The sequence below is a fragment of the Tinamus guttatus genome, unplaced genomic scaffold, assembly GCF_059628265.1.
Source record: "Tinamus guttatus ecotype Peru unplaced genomic scaffold, ASM5962826v1 Tinamus_guttatus_pri_ptg000377l, whole genome shotgun sequence".
NCBI classification, from domain to species: Eukaryota; Metazoa; Chordata; class Aves; order Tinamiformes; family Tinamidae; genus Tinamus; species Tinamus guttatus.
In genome coordinates this window covers 856229-875528 of record NW_028288911.1, presented here as the reverse complement: position 1 = coordinate 875528, position 19300 = coordinate 856229, and the positions used below count along the sequence as shown (strand labels likewise).

Below are 19300 nucleotides of genomic sequence, written 5' to 3'. Positions count from 1 at the left end.
TTAGCTTTAGCTTGGAAGAATAATGGGAAGTAGTGAAGCTTCAAGTATTTCAAATTTTAGAAGTCATAAAAATATATATATAAATTTTATGTATAAGACAACTTGGCCTTAAAGTCTGACTCAAAAAGAAATAAAGAAACAACAAATACAGCCATAGCCTGCTTGTTATTGCTGCTTTAGTGATTGTTTGTGTTCCACTGCTGATAGTGTGAAACTCTGGTCTGCTGTTGTCCGTCTTGCAGACAAAGCAGCTGAGTTCAGTGCATAGTGAAGCAAACTGATGTAAAGTGGGAGAATGTGTGCAGGGACTTGAATTTAAACATATGGACAGGAAGCTTCAGAACATGATATAAAACTTAGTGTGGATGTTCTTGTTGCCTTTCTGAAGGATGACTTTAATCACCATTTTCAGATGGATCTTGACTGATCTGAGCTTGTTGATGGATGGGGGGGTGGGGGGGTGAGGTGGGGGGAAGCTATTTCAGGTGTTTGCTCTTGAGCACTTGATGGCTTTCTGGACCAAATCATCCTTTCAAATGATTTTCTCCAGTTGATGATCCTGAAAGGAATGGCTTAAAGTTTCACTGATAATTATGCACTTATGGGGAATCATTCTTGATGGGCAGTGGCAGTGCCTTATTCTTGCTCTATTCTTTCTGTCATCTGGTATTTTTTGCCTTTTTTGTCTTTCTGTTCAACCTCTCCCTCACCCAAATACTTGGTGAGGCAACTACTGACTTTAAAAGGCTGCAGAGGGGTCTCTAAGCAGAACAAAAAGATGACTCAGTTAAGTTCTGTGAGCTGTTAGTTTGCATGGGATAGTTTAAGAAGGAAAATAAGTTAGAGAAATAAAATCTTCTTCTCTTTTCTTCTTCCCTGTTCTTAGATGTGAAGCAAACTTTAGTTCCAAATCTGCTACATCAGACATCCATAAAGGCTTAGAAGACCATGTAGGATGATCTGATTTTACCAGTACATCTAGTCTAATAAAAATATGTATTCCTTAAACATTGCTTTCACAAGTTTTTTTTCCAGTTTTTGTACCAATAATGCCTATAAAACAGGCATTATTGAGGCTGTTTTAAACATATGAGCATGAGCCTTTACATAAAGTCCATGTGTGTGCAGAAAATAGAGAAAAATTGAATAATTTTGCCCAGAACTCCTCCTGCTAAGCACACCTTAACTAAACACATTTGTGTTGCTATTTACTGGTGTACGATGTGGTAATGAAGCCATATGAATAAAATGAAGAAATGATGGTGATTTGCCCCTTGCAAAGGCTGTAATTTTGTTAGATCTCCTAGCATAGGAGACATGACTGCACTTTGGTAGCCCTGCTAGCCTCAGGAAGGTGGGGATGAAGAAAGCACTAAATGATAGCTCCTTTTAAAGGATTGGCACTTTAATTAGTAGGCTTATATGTCTGCAGCATGTGTAATATCAGCAATAACCTTTTAGACATGTAACAAAAGAAAAGTGCCTGCAGAAATGCTCCGTTTGGATGCCTGCTGGGTGGTGTGAGTTACCTTTTCATATCCGGGTTTTTAATACTTTTAAATCTCCTTGTTGCAGCTGTTAATCTTTCTTGGCTAGCAAGTGTCAGGCTTGGAGCATGCTTGATTATCTGAACGTGCATCTGGTCGGTCACACCCTCTCATTGACGGTGCAATGTTGTATGTGTTGATATCCTAGAATGAGTCTGCAGATTTTAAATGCAGAAAATGGAGAAAACTGTGAAAACATCAATGATGATCTAACAGCGGAAGACTCTGGCTTTTGCTTTGCACCACCGGAACCTACAGGGAGGCAGTCCATCCTGCGCCTCTCGCAGAAAGAAAACTTGCCACTAAAAAGTGTGGCAAAAGCGATGAAGGTAAATTTGCTTCTGAATTGATTATTTTCTTCCTTCTCTGATCTGTGGTGCTGAATTCAATGTTTATGCTATTTGAAACTTGAAAATAAAAAGCTTTTTTTGTTCATATTCTTCCCTTTTTTCTCTTCCTTCCCCTCCCGAAGGTGACCTTCCAAACTCCTCTAAGAGATCCTCAGACTCGAAAAATCTTAAGTCCTGCCATGGCAGACAAGCTTGAGGCTACTTTTACACTGGATGATTGCAGGGATGCCCCAGAGGATGATCTTTTATCTGCCCCTGACAATGTTGAGTAAGTAATGTCACTGCTAGCAGTCTTAACAATACAGGACATACTCAAGTTAATGCTCCCTCATTATAAACTTATTTTTTATATGTAATTTTATGACTATTTAACATGCATAAGATCAAAAATAGGTGATGCACAAACTTTTTTATCCAAAGTTAATGACACTTGCAATATTGGTTGCTGAGCTCTGTTTCTAGCCCTGTAAGTACATTGGGTAGAGAATACAAAACTGTTTCCTACTATAACTTTTTTCTGTGAGACTATGTAACTATCTGTCTTGTCATATGACAAGTCCTTCAACTTCCTTTTTTATTTCTTTGTTCTTAAGGTATATTCTGAAGAGTTGGCTTGAATCTCAAGTCAGCGAATGCTGAGTGTGTGTGTGTGTTTGTTATTTTAAAGTAATCTGAAGTGAATCTAACATTAATCCCAAATTGCAACTAGTTTATGCACCTCTAATCTAGGAGTCCGAGTTTCAGTGTGGCCCATGACAGCTGTCTAGAGAAGAGCACAGTCAGCAGTGTTACAATTTAAGGTTTTGTGACTGCCTCTTTACTAGAGTTACTGTTAATAATAGCATAGCAATAATAAAGTGATATTATGTTATTTAATATCTCTCAGTGGATATTTTTCTTAGATCCCCTTCTGTGGAGCAAAATGTTTGTTCGATTGTTTTAAAAACTACCTGTTAGTTTTAGTTAGCTCCCTTTCCTTGCATTTGGGCTGAGAAGAAAGATGGAAATGGTGGATGATCAATTTCTCACTGCCCCTTAAGAGGGTGGATTCACTTCAGGAGTTAACTTGCATGTATACTGTAGCTTAGGAAAGTGCTCCTGAGCAAACTGCTGCCATTTTTAAATGACTTAATTACATCTATGGCTCAAACTTACTGTTTGCATGGGTGAATGAAGATCTAATGCATAGACAGCTCACTTAAACAGTAGGTGCCAGTGCTTTTAACTTTTAATTAGAGGCATAACTGTTTCGAGGCATTGCTTGTGTATATCCTTTTCTTGCTAAAAGGAAATCTGTATTTCAAAATTAAAAACTATGTATTGCTGAACCTTTTCTTTGGAAAGAAATGTCCTTTAAGTTGATAGCTTGCTCTTGACTGGCACTTATTTGGTTAAATACTGAAAAAAATGGGAGGGGCCTGGCAAGTTAGACAAGTCTGGGGCTGGACTGTTGCAGAGAAGAGGCACTCAAACGGGTGAGAAGAGCTTCGTGACCTTTATCTCCAGCCTTTGCTTTCAGCTTTATCAAAGTACTGTTTTTACTGAGCAGCTTTTAATCATGTTCTGCTCTATAGCAGATATGAGTGGTGCACAGATAGTTACTTTGCACAGGGACAAAACAATGGGAGGAAATCCTGTTTCAGGAAGTAATTGCTTAACTCTCTGTAATCTGAGGATGAGCCTCAAAAAAGTTAAGTTTGGGGAAATAACGTGGAGAGCTATATCTTGTAGAATACCCAGCAGTAGTGAGTATACAAACTTTTACTTGTTTCTTCTCTTAACATCTTACTCTTTTTCTCCTTCTTGCGGTAGAACTTTCTAGAGAAATTTTATTGTATATTGCTTTGCTCTACTCTTTGCTTTATAGAGTTGAGAATACCTGAAGTCCAGGTTTTGTTCTGACTGGGCCTCATATATGAAATGCTGCTGCATGCTTTCAGACATGCAAAATCATTCAGAATGTCCAGACAAAAAGATTGGACAAAATGGGGGAAGTGAGTCATGATCCTAGTTTGAGCCTAGTCTTATGAGTTAGTCATGACTCAGACAAATCACCATGAAGATGTACTACTAGTGAGCCTGTGTCTGAGCTGATTAAGTCCTCCTGAGTAGTATATGTTTATTCAGGGAAATGAAAATGTCTGTTTCACTGTGGTGAGTAGAGCTGTCACAGCAATGATTGGAATAAGAGAACCTAGCTATGTCAGGTGGATAGCTTAAGAATACTCAGTTACTTTTAAGGACTATTCTCCTGTACTTCTGGTATAGCATCTCATAAGTTGTCTTTTTAAACTGTTGGTCTACATACTACATGAAAAATTAAGACTGCCTTAGAGCATATAAAGCTACTTGTGTGATTCATCTTTTAAAAGTGATTTGAAATTATATCTGAAAAATAGCTATATCGTGTATGTTTGGATTCTTTCAATGCAGCACAAGTCCTCAAAAAACTGAAGCTGGTAATAGAGAGTCAAATATACAAATGCCAGAGAAGGTCAGCACTGCTTCTTACCCTGATGATGAGATGCCAGTGAAGAGCCGAGGTTCCTACAACATTGACTTTGATAACTTGGATGACATCAATCCCTTTCAGAGTTCAATGCAGCTGCAGAATTCTCCTGGAAATCTACAAAAGCCTCCTGTATCTAGCAGTCCTGGGAGAGTTCCTGAAAAAAATAGGAATTCTCTTCCACTGGATGATACAGTTTCTTTCCCTTCAAATACAGCAGGTACGGAGAGTTCCAGTGCAGAAGAAAACAAACTTTTATCTGGAAAATCTGTTTTGACAGAGTTAGAGGAGCCTAACAAACACAGGCTGGCTCCTAAGCAAACAGTCAGTGACTCTGTGCAGGATGTGAAATCTTATTCCAGTGTAGTAAGCCACAATGATAACTCTGTGGGATCAACAGAAGCACCTAAACATTCTGTACAACTATCTGGCAAATCGGATCCTAGTAGTTCTGATGTAATTGATTCTTCTAAAACCGGGGAAATGAAGCTTCAGAATATTTCTGTAGCAGAAAAAGCTTCCACAGAAGAGTCAAAACCTGCAGAGCAGCCTGTTGTCTCTAAGGAGGAATCTGCAGAAAAACCTGATATTGCCAAAGCTGGACCAGTAAAACTGGAATTTGACTTTGATAACACCACTGCTAGAAAACCACCTCCTAAGAAACTGGGTAAAAGACCTGGAATTAAGCCACCTTCCAAAAAGATTCCTAGTGTCAAAGCAAAAACAGAGAATACTGAAGTGAAAAATATAAGTAATATGGAAGAAGACATTCCTGTTCCCAAAGCATCTTATAAGTTTGACTGGGACAAATTTGATGATCCGAACTTTAATCCGTTTGGAGGAGGCTCAAAAATTTCCAGCTCGCCCAAGTGTCCTAAACCTACCACTCAATCTCATCTGCAAGAGGAGCAGGGTGGTACCCCCTTAAGGAGGGAATCTCTTCCAGTGGAACAGGATAACATACCAAGTACCTGTGAAGTTCTTGAGGAAAAAGATCCTGGAAGTCTGTAAGTAAATCTGCAGGAAGGAATTTAGAACTCTTTTTGTGAAAATAGGTTGTTTATTTCTCTTAACTCAAGAGTTAGAACCCATTTGTTTCTCCCTTAAGTAGATGGATGTTCTCTGTAGTCCCTAGCATAAGAGGTTGTGATGCCAAAGATCTGCTTGGGGAAGCTGTCTGGAAATGGTTCTGGGCAGAAGTTATTCTTAAATCTGCAGGAAGGGAACAGACTTATGTGGGAAGAGCAATAATACAGTTCAAATGGTTCTTTATCCTCACTCTGCCAAAATCTGACTAGGACGTGGAGAAATTGGGTAGGTGCTACTGTGTTTCAAAAGAACTATGTTTTGAGAGTTAATGGAGAGTTAATTGGCACAGTTATGCTTTATGCAGCATGAAAAGGGACTAGACAGTTATGTTCCATGTCTACAGTGTAGAATTAAGTACAGATTGAAGCAGTCCTGTGGTAGGATTTCTTCTTGCATTATCGTTGGGATCTGAATGCTATTTCCAATGTAAAAAAAACTGCTTGCTGTAAATGTTAGTTTTTTTGGCATGAAATCAGATTTTTTTTTCTCCCTTGAGAATGGAAGATGTGTTTTATTTCCCAGAAATTTGAACTATTAAATTGTCAGCAGCTCTTTGCATTAATATAGGCAGGTGCTTGCTTGAAGTTGCCTTTCATGAGATTTGGCAGAACTGAGGATCTGCTTTGTAACTCTCTAATCAGCTACTTGTAACTTTTCACTTGGTAAATAAAAATTCCTGTCATTGATAAATAGAGTATGAGAATTTTAATGAAGCTTTACACCCGTAATCGTGCTACATTCTCTTGGTGGAAAGAGAAGCAGGCTGCCTTGTAAATTCTAACTCTTTTTAAACAAAGCGTCCTTCTTAATAGTAACTTGGGCTTTACACTTAGAAATAAGTCAAGGGTGTTAAGCCAAGACTCTTCTATGATACTGCTGTAACTTTCTCTGCTTCCCTGATAGCTCCGTTTCTGATGAACTTTCTGGCTTTTAAATGTTGTCAGGGAAGACAGTGAATTTGCATCCCTGCCCTTGAAACCTTCTGGAATGTAGTAGAAGCTTTCAAATAAGCTTATTTTATTCACTGTTTCAATATATCTAGCAAACAATTCAGAATGGTCTAGCTGACTTGGATTTGTTGACACCCCCCCTTTTTTTTAGGGAAATTGGTAAACAGAGTGTGGAAGAGGACAAGCCAGCAATTCAAGAAGACACGCTGGGAACTCAAACAGAAGCTGAGCTTCCAGAACAGCTAGCCACGGTAATATATGGGGAAAAGATAACAATTTCTTGGCCAGTTGTTTAATGGAGCAAGATTATTCTCGACTTCACCATTATATCCCTTATTTTATATTCTGCATAATAATTTTTTTAAGGATCTTCACCAGTTTAAGACCTAAGTGTCAACACTGCACAGACTTCGCTTAAAGGTAACATCAGAGGTAGCAAAATTGGTGGCTTGGTACATAGGATCTCTTTTTGATCAGCAGTCATATATAAGGACAAACCAAAGGGTGTGGACTTTAAGGAGTGACTCCTGCCTAATGTGAGGGTTCTTAAACAACGCCTTGGTAGTACTGCTTATTTTCTGGGCCTATGAACTTCTGAGGTTTATACTGGCTGCCCAGCTAGTTTAACAATCCAATTTGATCATTATTATGATACCGAATATATATTTTCGTATTGCAAGTAAAGTGTTTTATTAACAATCCAGAGCTTTGGCTTTTCTTCTACAGGAGAAGCAAATGAGTCCTTTTAAATTGTCTCCAGCTAAGGAACCATCTCAAGATAGACTAGCTTCCACTGACAGTGGAAAAAGCTCAGCGCTTACAGAAGAAATTAAACTTAGTTCCCACAGAACTGAGACAAGAGCAGATGACCAGATAGCTAGCACTGAACCTGAAGAGCAGTTCAGACCATCAGCAGAAGGTAAGAGCAGTTTTTCAGACAGATTTAGAAAGATTAAAATAACCACTCAAAAATCTTTGTTTCCCTACTTAATATTGGCAATTGATTTACTTTTTTGAATTTATTTTTACTTTTTTGTCTCCTTTTGCTATTTATTTGTATGGTTTATAGCCATCTCTGGATTATACTAAATTCCACTAGCTGACTAATAGTGATAATCTGCTGTCTGAGGTTATGAATTTTCTTTTGTCATAGAAATGGTTTTGGGAGCTTCAGTGACACCTTGCTTTGCTGAAAATATGCTCTGCCCTCAAAATCACTTCTAGCAACACCAGAAGTACTTCCTAAATTGAGATCATTAGAGCCATATACCTGCCTATGTTTGAGTCTTGTAGCTTCTTGCAGGCCCTGAGCACTGTTCGAATGCTGATGGCTTGTTTCAGCATGGGTGCTTTTTCTTCACTTGCATGTGTGCCTTGAAAGTTTATTGCATAACCAAGATCTTTTGACTCCATGGATGAATTGTAACTTCTTGGAGCATTGTGTGGAAGAGTGAGCGCACAACTCAGCTACTGTGCAGAGTGTTGCAGAGTGCTTGAATGGAACTGACATACTGAGAAGCAGCCAGGATAACTTGTACGATCACAGCTGTGAGCTGGGTACTAATTTTAATGGTCAGACGAGTAATTCTAGCCTTTTGTTGGGGCACTGTATAAAAAATAGAATATCTGAGTGTGCTTGCCACTTTAGAACAACAGAATTTCTTCAAAAGTGTGTTATTCTGAGTTTAATACCCATTTAAGGGTGAATGGGGGGCTAAAAGTTTATATGGCTTAGAAACCTTGGTCTCTAATTGGATTTTGAAGCATAAAACTCTTGACAAGTGAAAAACCAAAGCTGATGAAATGAGAAGAGGGTTTGACCTGCTTTTTACCCACATGTATCTTTCTCTATCTGTAGATGCTCTACTGTAAAGATAATATGGCAATGCTGCATATCTTATGCATAATTCTTTTCCAGTTCTAGGAATGGGTATAGACTATCTGGAACAGTTTGGAACTTCATCAGTAAGTATGATACTGAAATGTTTTGTTATCCATCCTTCATAAGGGAAAAGAGAAGAAAAAGGAAACTGTCAAACCATGGATGCTTTTATGAAATTATTTGGTTTTGAATTTAACCATAATATTTTTTTTTTCCTCTTTTGGAGAAGCATCTCTATGTAGGGATGTAGCTACAAGCATTTCTGCTAAGGATCAGAGATCTGTGTTTTTATTTTTCAGTTACTTGTAGGGAAATTTCATGTGGCTTGCCAAAGCAGGGAGAATATAATGCTTTGGAAGTGACTGTTTTGAAGGCATATTTTTGAAACTGTTTTTTATAGAAAATTTCAGGAAGTCTGTCTCTAGATTGGGACTTGAGTTTAAAATAATACACTTTAATTATTCTTTCTGTGGGCCAAACTGAGTGACCTGTTAGTATGAATATACAGTGAATTGATATATTTTTGTTTTTAATCCCACTGTGTTTGTCTTACTATTAACTTGGCAAAGGCAGAAGTTGGTACATAAACTGAGCAAGCAGTGTAGGCCATCTTTCCCTTTGATAGGCCTGCTGTTTTTCAAAAGTTCATAAAAGCTTGCCCTTCTGGCTCTATCTCAGAGCAAAAAACTTTGAGTTCACTTGGTGTTACATAAGGCCTTAAGCTCATGGGCACCAAGTTCTGTTACATAATTTCCTCCAGAGAACAATACTCTGGCCACAGAAGAGCAGGCTCACCCTCCCTCCGGAGGGTTGTGTGTGTTAGTCTATAAAGCAACAAATCTGCTAGTTATGCCTTTTTCTTCTCAGTTCAAGGAATCTGCTTTGAGGAAACAGTCACTATATTTGAAGTTTGACCCTCTGTTGAGAGACAGTCCCAGGAAACAGACTTTTGGTACTAATGAAACAAATATGAGTGTTATAACTCCTCCACTTCAGTGTGGGTAGGTATTTTTTTGATCTAAACTGTGCTACACAGTCTTACAAAGAAAAGCAACACTTAAGCACAAATTTTTACATTTGCTCATTCTTAGTCCTGTTGTTGATTTAAGCAGACTGCTTGAAGAAGCTGAAAAGCCTGGAGTGAGTCTTCAAAATGAAGAAAAGCCAAAAGGACTAGATCTTCTGGGAACATTTACAACTTCTGTAAGAAAATCTGAAACTATATCAAATTCTTCTTGATGTTTTGGGGAAGGGAAACAGAGTTCTGGAATCCACACTTGCCATGCAAAATTTACATGGGTAACAAAATAAAGTGCTTATTTAAACTCTCATCTTAGAAATGATGTTAGATACCAGTGATATCAAAGTTAAACTTTTTGATGAACTTCATGTCCTTGCATATTCTGTGAAAATCAGTAGCTTTCTCTAAGAATTTAAGCAGTTCTTAAGAATGCTTTACTTGAGCAGTCTGTTGTGCAGCTGAAGCTACAAAAATAAGATCAGCTCACACTAATTGCACTGCTGGGATGAAAAGCACTACTTCAATAAAATGATACTGTGTAGCCTGAGATTTATAATGTGGCATTGCTTTGAAACATCTACCCAGCAGTATATCCCAAACTGGTGTCTGATTTACACAAATCAGTGTCTGAATGTGGTGTGGTGTCATCTGCTCTTTCTGCTCATCGTAACTGATAGACAGGAGTTTCATACCTCACAAATCATTACATAGTAGTTCTACAAAATACTTAGGAAGTAGCAAAGTTAAAATAGCAGTTATGGAGGTAGTTTAGAAGTTTAAGTTAAATTAGCTGCATGTAAAATATTTACCCAGCATATCAACTGTATTCAAATCCATCTATTAAAATCCAATTTTCCTTTCCTTGTAGGATACAGGTCCCCTAATTCCAGACTCTGTGACTGGTGATGTTTCACCATTGGCTTTTGCTACTTCCACAAACACTGCGGTGGATGCTATTATAGATGTGCTACAGTATAGTCAAAAAGACATGGATGCAGCTGTTGAACTAGTTAAAAAAGAGGTATGGTGATCCTTCCAAAGCAAAACTTAATTCACTTTGTGGTTTGTGGTATACTTCTCTATACCTGATAGTCCTTTTCATCATGCTTGGAATAAACTTTCTAAAAATATGCTTATTGTGAATTTGAAAGAGGTAAGAGCTATAGAACTTTAAGGGACTGAAATCTTATGTAATGTGGCAGACCTGACTTTCAGTTAGCTTCTGCCTAGTACTGGCCACTATTAAACAGGGACTGCTATCAAGAGATAGAATATATGGATGGTTAATATTAGTGATCTAAGTACTCTTTTATTAAATTAGGCAAGAATTGCCTGTCCTTTCCTACAGCAAGGAGGGCTTCTTTGATTATAACCATCCTTAAAACAAGGTAAAGCTGTAGTGGCAGTTCAGCGAAGGGCTATGGTGTCACTTTTGTGGGGAGGTACAGGACAAAGTGAAAGGAAAATATGTCCATCCAGCTGCTAAACTAAGAAAAAAAAATGAAGTCTGGAATACTGCAGGAGAGTAATGTAAGTGCAGGAGGAAGAAAGGAGTCAGTGGGATGTCTTCTGCAACTATATCACTATGGAAATCTCTTTGAACTCGACTTTTTTTTCCCCTCTCTATAACTTATGATGCAAGAGTATGTTCCATCATTCCAAAAATCTGGCAACTACTTTACATAATCCAAAAGGCGGTTATGAAGCTTAGCAATAGCAATTAATGTAAAAGGAGCACTTAAAGCTAATCTCCCTAACACTAATTGAATCACTTCCTGTGATGATTTCTAAATTAACTTCTGAAGAAGCATTCAAAATGACTGACCAAGCATACTGCAGTCAGACTAAGGGTGCTTAGTGACCTTTAAGAAGATGCTTATGGTTGTTTGCTGCTTTACAGTTTTCTTCCTTTATGGTATGAAGGTGCCAGCTCTTTTAGAAGTGAAAGTTTAGCAGAGCTGTTTTTGTCTGTCACTTGGGAAGAAACTTTTACCTGGTATTTTCTGAAGTGCTTGAAACAAAAAAGGGTGCAGCTTTGGCAGGAAGTGTATCTCAGTGCACTGAGCAAAAACAAGGACTTACATAACAGGGAGTAAAGTTTCTAATATCTTACAAGTTGGTGCTCTGATTTCAAGGAACCATTTTAAATAGTAATTGCAGTAAGACAGGTGTGACTGGATAGCTCTAGCTCAATATGCTCTTAATTCAAAAGGATGACAACCTGAATTTAAAATGACCCTTTTTTGTGAAACTACTTGAGGGGAGCGTCTTTCCCATATGGATATATATAATTTATAAAACCTTGCCTTTTTTGTAAAGTCTGTTGAATTATTTTAGCTGACTTTTAGCAAGTGAAAGCTTCTAATTGCCTCTTTCTTCACCTGGTTTTGCTTTTGAGGTTTTGTTTTTGACCTCATTTTTTAATATCTGTGTTTTGTTTTATAATGAGTTTAAAGCTTTTAAAATCATTTAAGGTGTGTTTACTGTAACTTTTGGTAGTGTTGACAGTTGAGTTCCCTGAACTATAATATGCTGTGTAACTTTGAGGGAAAAACAAGAAGTAATCAGTGCTCGTCTTTTCTTGTTTAAGACTCAGATTGTTTTGTGTATATTCAGGCTTCTTTGTCGATAGTCAACTTTGTACTTTGGAAAACCACCTATCAACATAGCCTTTAAAAGAAAACCCCAGGACAAAACTGAATTTCTTGTAGTTTAAGGCAGAAATGCTTCTTTGGTTATAGTGTATAATGCTGTTACTATTAGCTTTGTTTTAATTGGACAGACTGGATAACTGGGCAGTGAGAAACTTCATGAAATTCAGCAAGGCCAAGTGCAGGGTTCTGCACCTGGGGAGAAATAACCCCAGACACTAGTAAAGGCTGGGGACAGTACAGGCTGGGGACTGACCTTCTGGAGGGCAGCTCTGCAGAGAAGGACCTGGGTGTCATGGTGGACGACTGGTTGACCATGAGGCAGCAGTGTGCTCTTGTGGCCAAGAAGGCCAATGGGATCCTGGGGTGCATTAAGAAGAGCGTCTCCAGCAGGCCGAGGGAGGTGATCCTGCCCCTCTACTCAGCCCTGGTGAGGCCGCATCTGGAGTATTGTGTCCAGTTCTGGGCCCCACAGTACAAGAGGGATGTGGAGCTGCTGAAGAGAGTCCAGCGCAGGGCTACGAGGATGATCAGGGGCCTGGAACATCTGCCCTATGAGGAGAGGCTGAGGGAGCTGGGCCTGTTCAGCCTGGAGAAGAGAAGGCTGAGAGGGGACATGATCAGTGTCTATAAGTACCTCAAGGGAGGGAGCAAGGAGGATGGTGCTGGTCTCTTCCCTGGTGGCCCCTGACAGAACCAGAGATAATGGTCACAAACTGAAGCCTCAAAAGTTCCACAGGAACTTAAGGAATTTTTTTTTTTTTTTTTTTTTTTTAACAGTGAGGGTGACAGAGCCCTGGAACAGGCTGCCCAGAGAGGTTGTGGAGTCTCCTTCTCTGGAGATCTTCAAAAGCCGCTTGGACGCAGTCCTGTGCCACGTGCTCTAGGTGACCCTGCGTGTGCAGGGGGGTTGGACTAGATGATCTCTAGAGGTCCCTTCCAACCTTAAGCATTCTATGATTCTATGAATTCAGTTGTGATATAGGTATGGATCTATTTAAAGATAAAGTGTTGTTAAGTTTGGAAATATGATAGGGCGAGGGTTGAATGTTGCCTAAAAATGGCTTCAGATTGCAACTTGACCAAAAAATTAGTTTGTGTCAAGAGAACTAGTGACTGTACTTATAAATCAAACAGTATGTTTTTTTAAAAAAAAAAATTCTCCATAGTAAATTCTAAGTATATGTAAGCTACATTCCAGGCTGTTTTGATATTGAACATATATCACTACTTCTGAAAGAGTGCTTTGCTTTCCCTCCTTCCCTAAGGTTCAAGAGAAGGAGTTGGAGACTCTAGAGTGGCGAAAGAAGTATGACAAGCTTCACATGGAATACAAGGAAATGGGGTAGGCATGTGCCTTGATTTGTATGTCTATTTCTTTTAACTCTGTTTTCTAACTTATATTCAACATATTTTGTTGTTTTTCAGGAAAATAGTTGCTGAGTTTGAGGGTACAATAACACAGATGATGGGTAAGTTTCGTATTTTACCTAACAGTTTTGAGTGGGACATATGAAGCATAACAGTGCTAACTGAACTCAGTACTCTTTAAGCACTTAAAGTGCTAATGCCATTTAAAGTTATGGGCTGTGCATATGGCTGCTGACAAGACAGTTATAGGTTAACTTTTATTTATATTCAAATAGACATGATTATGCTTATTGATTATACCTTGGTGGGTAATAATGACTTCCTAAGTTAGGAAAGAATGTACTAACCTTTTATGTCGATAGATCTGCCCTTTGCTTCAGTTAGATGTGTGACTTAAGCATTACGGAGACATTGGGAAGTCACATAACTTCATTTTTCCTAGCTGCAAGCTGAATTTGCTGCATCTATGTTCTTTAAATATGGCTCTTTAAGGAGGCCTGATTAGTATGTCAGCTTTTTTTCTGTTTCTTTAAAAAGTTAGCTAATGCAGAACAAAGTTCAGGTGTACAAGCAAAAACTTGATCTGAAAGGGTTTGCTGTGCTGGTTTAGCTTGTTATCCCAGTCTCTTCCAGCTACTGTGTATCCTTGAAATGAAAAACATGTAAATGTTGTCTTAGATGCCTTGTTTCTATCACAACATCTGAGGCTTCTGTTATGGTAGACTCAAGTGCAGTATTTTGACTACATTGCGGTAGAACTGGAAGAGAAACCTTTTAGAGTAGAGCTGTGTATTTGGACAAGCTCCTTATGAGCCCAGGCCTTAATGACCTCTGGAGTTAGTAGGTAAATGGAGTAGAGAAACAGCACAATATATACAGTAGAATATAATTTCTTCCCTAAAACCAAAGGTACAATATTCTTTGAGGAAAAGAGGCTAAACCATGAAAGCTTTTTTACTTACTTCCAAACCATCAATTTATTGCTAAGTGTCCATATTATGGATTTTTTTCTTGTTCTATGCTAATGCAGCAACTAACGTAAGACTATAACCCTATTTCCCCTCTCTTTCTTTAGAGGATGCTTACAAGCAGAAGGAACTTTCAAAGAAAGAAATGCAGAGAGTGGCGGAAGAGAAGCAACAAGTTATTTCAGATCTGAACTCTATGGAGAAATCTTTTTCTGAACTGTTCAAACGATTCGAAAAGCAGAAAGAAGTGCTGGAAGGTTATCGCAAGGTAAGATGCTATAGTGAAGATAGTCTCCTTTAAATATCCTTTCAAGATAAAGGAGACTAAGAGTTGGGGATTTTTTTTTTTTTCCTAGAGCAGCATCTATTTACTACAGGCACTAATTGTAAAACAGGGCACCAGGTTGTAGGGGGTTTTCTTTGATTAAAAAATCAAAAATAGTTAATTCTGTCTTAAAATATATTTTTGTTAGAAGCCAAAGTTTCCTGAAACTAAAGAATCAACTACTTCTTCCTGGAGGCATAAGAGTATTACTTTTTCATCATGGAGACTGGCTAAAATGTAGCAAATCTTACATAGTGGCAGAATGGTTCCCTGCATTCTTGATGGGTGCTGAAGAGCTTCTGCTGCTCCAGGGTGAAACACATGCTTTATTGAATGGGGTGTTCTTTAGGTTTAAAAAAAAAAAAAAAGCCTAGTCAAGACGTGTCATTACTCTAAAACATCTACAACTATTTCTGGAGAGGGGAGGAGTGAAAACTGCTGCTCTAATTTCCCTGTGTAGAAAATGAGTAAAAGATGTATAAACATCATGAAGAGGATGGCCTTCAGATGTGTTGTCCTCAAGTTATCCTTTACTATCTCCTACTTAAATTCAAAATCAAGATTTGTGGTAGTCCAGGTTTTAGGAACAGCCATCACATCTGTCTTGCCATTTATATATTAGTCTTGTGGAAACTTGTGAGGCATTTTTTTCATTTCGTGTCCATTCCTGCTTTCCATCAGGATATAGAAGCTTTCTCTTTAGCATAGATCTAATGTACCATCTGGAGACACTAAGTTACTGAATTCAATATCTGGAGTTAGTGGAGTGTCTCAGCACTTTTTTTCAAACAGTTTGTTTCCTGTAATAGCTCAGAAGATAAGGTATGATGATGTTGGTAGCTTTGGTGCTATTTAATGTTGGATTAAGTTAAGATGAAGTTGATTGAAAAATAAAAACAGATAAGAGAATTAGCAAGGACCCAGGGCCTTTTCTCTTTAGCTAGCAGAAAGCTTCTGGTAGTGTGTTTATGCTATGGAGCAGAGGACAATGTTTGCAAAATGAGAGGGACTGAAGAGAATGACTTTACTCCCTGTATGAGTGTGGACCACTGTCCCTATTATTCAAATGAATAATGCCACTTTATTGTACTTTTCTGGAAAGTAGGGAGATTGGTTCACTTTATCTTTATAGACATGTGACCAGAAATCAGGTTTTTCAAATGCTTAGCTGCTGTCACATAAAAAAGCTAACTAAACTTCTTCCTCTTGGGATAGAATGAAGAGGCTCTGAAAAAGTGTGTTGAAGACTACCTGGCCAGAATCAAGAAGGAAGAGCAGAGATACCAGGCACTAAAGGCACACGCTGAAGAAAAGCTGCATCAGTAAGTACCATGTGAAGAAGTGGCGTGTAAGGAGTGAAATACTTGGTTTGCCCAATTAGAGCTGCTGCAGAACTTGATTCATTAGTGCCAAAGTTTTAGTGTGACTTAAAACACTTAATTTGGGGCTTAACCTTGAAGTGCAAGAACTTGTATCTGCTGTTAACAGTTCTGCTGTGCTGTCTGATGGCACTTGAACACTGTCTTCCTTCAATTTAGAGCAAACGAAGAAATTGCCCAGGTCCGGAGCAGAGCCAAGGCAGAGACTACGGCGTTACAAGCCAGTCTCCGCAAAGAACAAATGAGGATCCAATCCTTAGAGAGGACTCTAGAGCAAAAGGTTAGTCCAAATGGCAAAAATGACTCTCTAAAGTACTACCTGAGCTAGCTTAAGAATTCTTTTACAAATTCTAGAAATAGCTGTGCTGATCAACTCTTCTGTTTTTGTTGTCTGCTGACCAGGCAGGCTCTTGGAAATAGGTATTGAAACTTACAGGTGACTTCTGCGGTTGTGCTTTATGTACAAATCTGTGTGGGCAAAAGATTTGTTACTGTACATGGGTCAGAAGCAGTTGAACAGGCAGTTCTCTGAAGGCTATCTAACTGCTGAAGGCAATAGAGTGGTAGAGCTTAAACATCTTACAGGGCAGAATTTGAGAGTGAATTTTGAATAACTAGCTGGATCGGCTTGTTGCTAACTACATGATTTATAATCCATTAGTACTAATACAAACTTTCTTGTTTTGGCTGGACTTTCAGTATTTTCAAGATATTAATACCAATATTCCACTGCAGTGTTTCATACTGCATAGATGAAGTTTTAGACCACTTTGCAAAGGCAGATCAGTTTGATTTGTTTGAACCTTTTAAAGGGGGGGGGGGGGAAGTCTACAGCAACATCTTATGTTAAAAACTTTTTATTAAAATGGTTGACTATTTAGGGAGTTAAACTGGATTTTTTCCCACATAAGTGTTGATGAATATTGAAATCTACATGGTTGCTATTCTTTTGAATTTGAGAGCATGTAACAAAAGGACTTTAACTCATATTTTCCAAGATTGCTGATCTCAGACTATGGGAAAGTCTGCAAAAGTAGTAAAAAGATAATATAGTAAGCTCTGGCTTACCCTTAATAGGCTTGGCAGATAACTCATAACCTTCTGAAAATAGACTGCCTTTTGAAGCAAACTTACCTAGGTCAGCATGTAAATGGACTTTCTGCCATTGTGTTGCCAACACTGTCATGTGTTGGCGAACATGACTATCTGTAACTCAAATAACTGTGTCATTGTTTTGAGATACCTGAAAGTTAACTATGTTTTTTATTCTTGACAGACTAAAGAAAATGACGAGCTAACAAAAATCTGTGATGACTTGATTTTGAAGATGGAAAAAATCTAATAGCTGAACTGTCTTGTATATATGTCTAGTCTCTCTGAATTCTTGTCCTGTGTGTTCACTCACTTTTTAATTATGAATATGGAAAAAATAAAATTCTTAATTTGCACTTTTCTTGTATGTTACTGGCTGTCTCTTTTTAGGGAGCACCGATTTATTGATAAATTCATAAATATTCAAGTTGTCCCTTCTGTATGTATCAGTGCAGTGTTCATCATGGAAAACAGCTGTCATCCTGTCAGTCCCAGTCTTTTCTCTATGCAGGAACACCAAAGCTCTGTACTGATGGCCACTGACCTTGCTGATCAGGGTCAGCACAGGACATATGTCTATTTTGTGCATTCTGCAGTCTCCTCTTAAAATGTTCTAGAGTTACAAGGTTGTAATAGAGCTTGACCTGTCACAAATGCCACAAAATAAGAACTGAAAATTTAGGCAGGCTAAGTGTTATGTCCTGCTTAGTTACCTCTCTTCCTTCTTTGAGACACTTGGTATGAATCTTAGACTTAAGTGTTCACAGTAAACAAGACTAGTTACTAATATAAAAAGAATAATAAGCAAAATTTCTGATCAGGCTGTGTTGCCCTTCATTTGAGAGGGTGGGAAGTGAGTCAGAAATGGATTTTTGATTGATATAAAAGTGTAGGACTTAGAGGCTTAAAACAAAGGAGTTGGGCACTGACATTTGTTACAGCAGGCAAATTAGGATGTACTGAATAGCAGGACAACATTTGTTTTCTCTCTCTCTCTCTCTGTGTGTGTGTGTGTGTGTGTGTGTGTGTGTGTGAATGGTTTCAGTTTGCTATTGGCTTTCCAGGGACAGTCCAGAACTCCCTGCCATTGACCAGTGATGCATCTTATGGAAGGCCTTGAAAAATACAGCAGGCTGCACGTCAGAGGCTGACATAGTCAACTTTAATTGGGCCAATAACTGATATTTCAAACGAGCAGCTTCTGTTTGAATTTCTGCATCAGTGGCTACTGCTTTTTATTTCAATATCACTGGGAATTCCTTCCTTCTGTTGCCCAACTAGTTGCAATTTGCTTTGAAGAGCACTGTGAGGTGTGAACTTTGCTCCAGAGTAAGGAAAGCTGATTGTTTATGTCAGGGTAATCCTTCAGGGCAGGAGGAAATGTAAGTCCTTAGCAGCTCCAGGTCTATTCTTTAGCTAGCTACCTCTTAGTAGCATGTATGTGGGCTACTGTATGTACAATGAACTTCTTAATGCTCAGACCAGGTCTATACTAAGACTCCAAATTTGTGGTACACAGGCCTTTAACTTCTGTGCTATCCTGAAAGTGTCTGTATGAAAACAGCAGCAACAATATTGTACGTTTGGCTCATACAGTAGAGCAATATAAGTTTTGTTTTAAGGCTTAGGAAAGTCACAGACAGTAGCAGGGAGTAAACCCAGACTGAACATAAAAGACTTGTTGCTGTATTAGCTTCAGCTAGCAGGCACTTCCCAAGGCTGTGGTTTGGGGAGTGATGTGGTCACAAGTGAGAGAGATTTTTACTTCACTTCTTGACAGAGGAGAAATAACGGGGGTGTGTGATCCAGACAGGGTTATCACTCTGGGTAAAGTGTGCTGAACTGGGAGAAGCTGTTTTGGATTCACTGTCTGTCTGACCTTTGGTGGTGCATCTTGCACAAAAAAGGCAATGCAGAACAGGGCTGAGAAGGATCTTATCTTGGCAGAATACCAAGATAGATCAGTGTAAAATTAAGGTGACTTCAATTAAACTCTCACATTAGGAATGAACTTGCAATACTAAATCTTTCCATGAGATGTAGCTGCTGCTCTTTGACTAATAAATTGGGCTTTGCTTCAACACACTGCAGAGATGGATATTGTCCCACTCTATGCTGGTCGTACTTAATGGTAATAAGACAATTGTTCTGCTAAAGATTCCTTTT

At 38.6% G+C, this 19300-nt stretch overlaps 1 protein-coding gene across 2 annotated transcripts; it reads left to right on the top strand.

The window, feature by feature from the left end:
- The first annotated feature begins 1658 nt into the window (after positions 1-1658).
- TACC3 (transforming acidic coiled-coil containing protein 3) lies at positions 1659-17490 on the top strand. 2 transcript variants are annotated; one of them, XM_010226004.2, is made up of 15 exons: positions 1659-1876; positions 2020-2165; positions 4331-5413; positions 6597-6696; positions 7172-7364; positions 8364-8410; positions 9195-9328; positions 9419-9530; positions 10217-10369; positions 13268-13344; positions 13428-13471; positions 14446-14606; positions 15879-15985; positions 16202-16322; positions 17319-17490. In XM_010226004.2, the coding sequence occupies exons 1-15, from the start codon at positions 1697-1699 to the stop codon at positions 17382-17384; spliced, it is 2724 nt and encodes a 907-aa protein (XP_010224306.2). In that variant the 5' UTR covers positions 1659-1696; the 3' UTR covers positions 17385-17490. The 2 variants fall into 2 exon arrangements, with proteins under 2 accessions (XP_010224306.2, XP_088386640.1); XM_088530514.1 differs by lacking the exons at positions 1659-1876; positions 2020-2165 and adding an exon at positions 3208-3372.
- The last annotated feature ends 1810 nt before the right edge of the window (positions 17491-19300 follow it).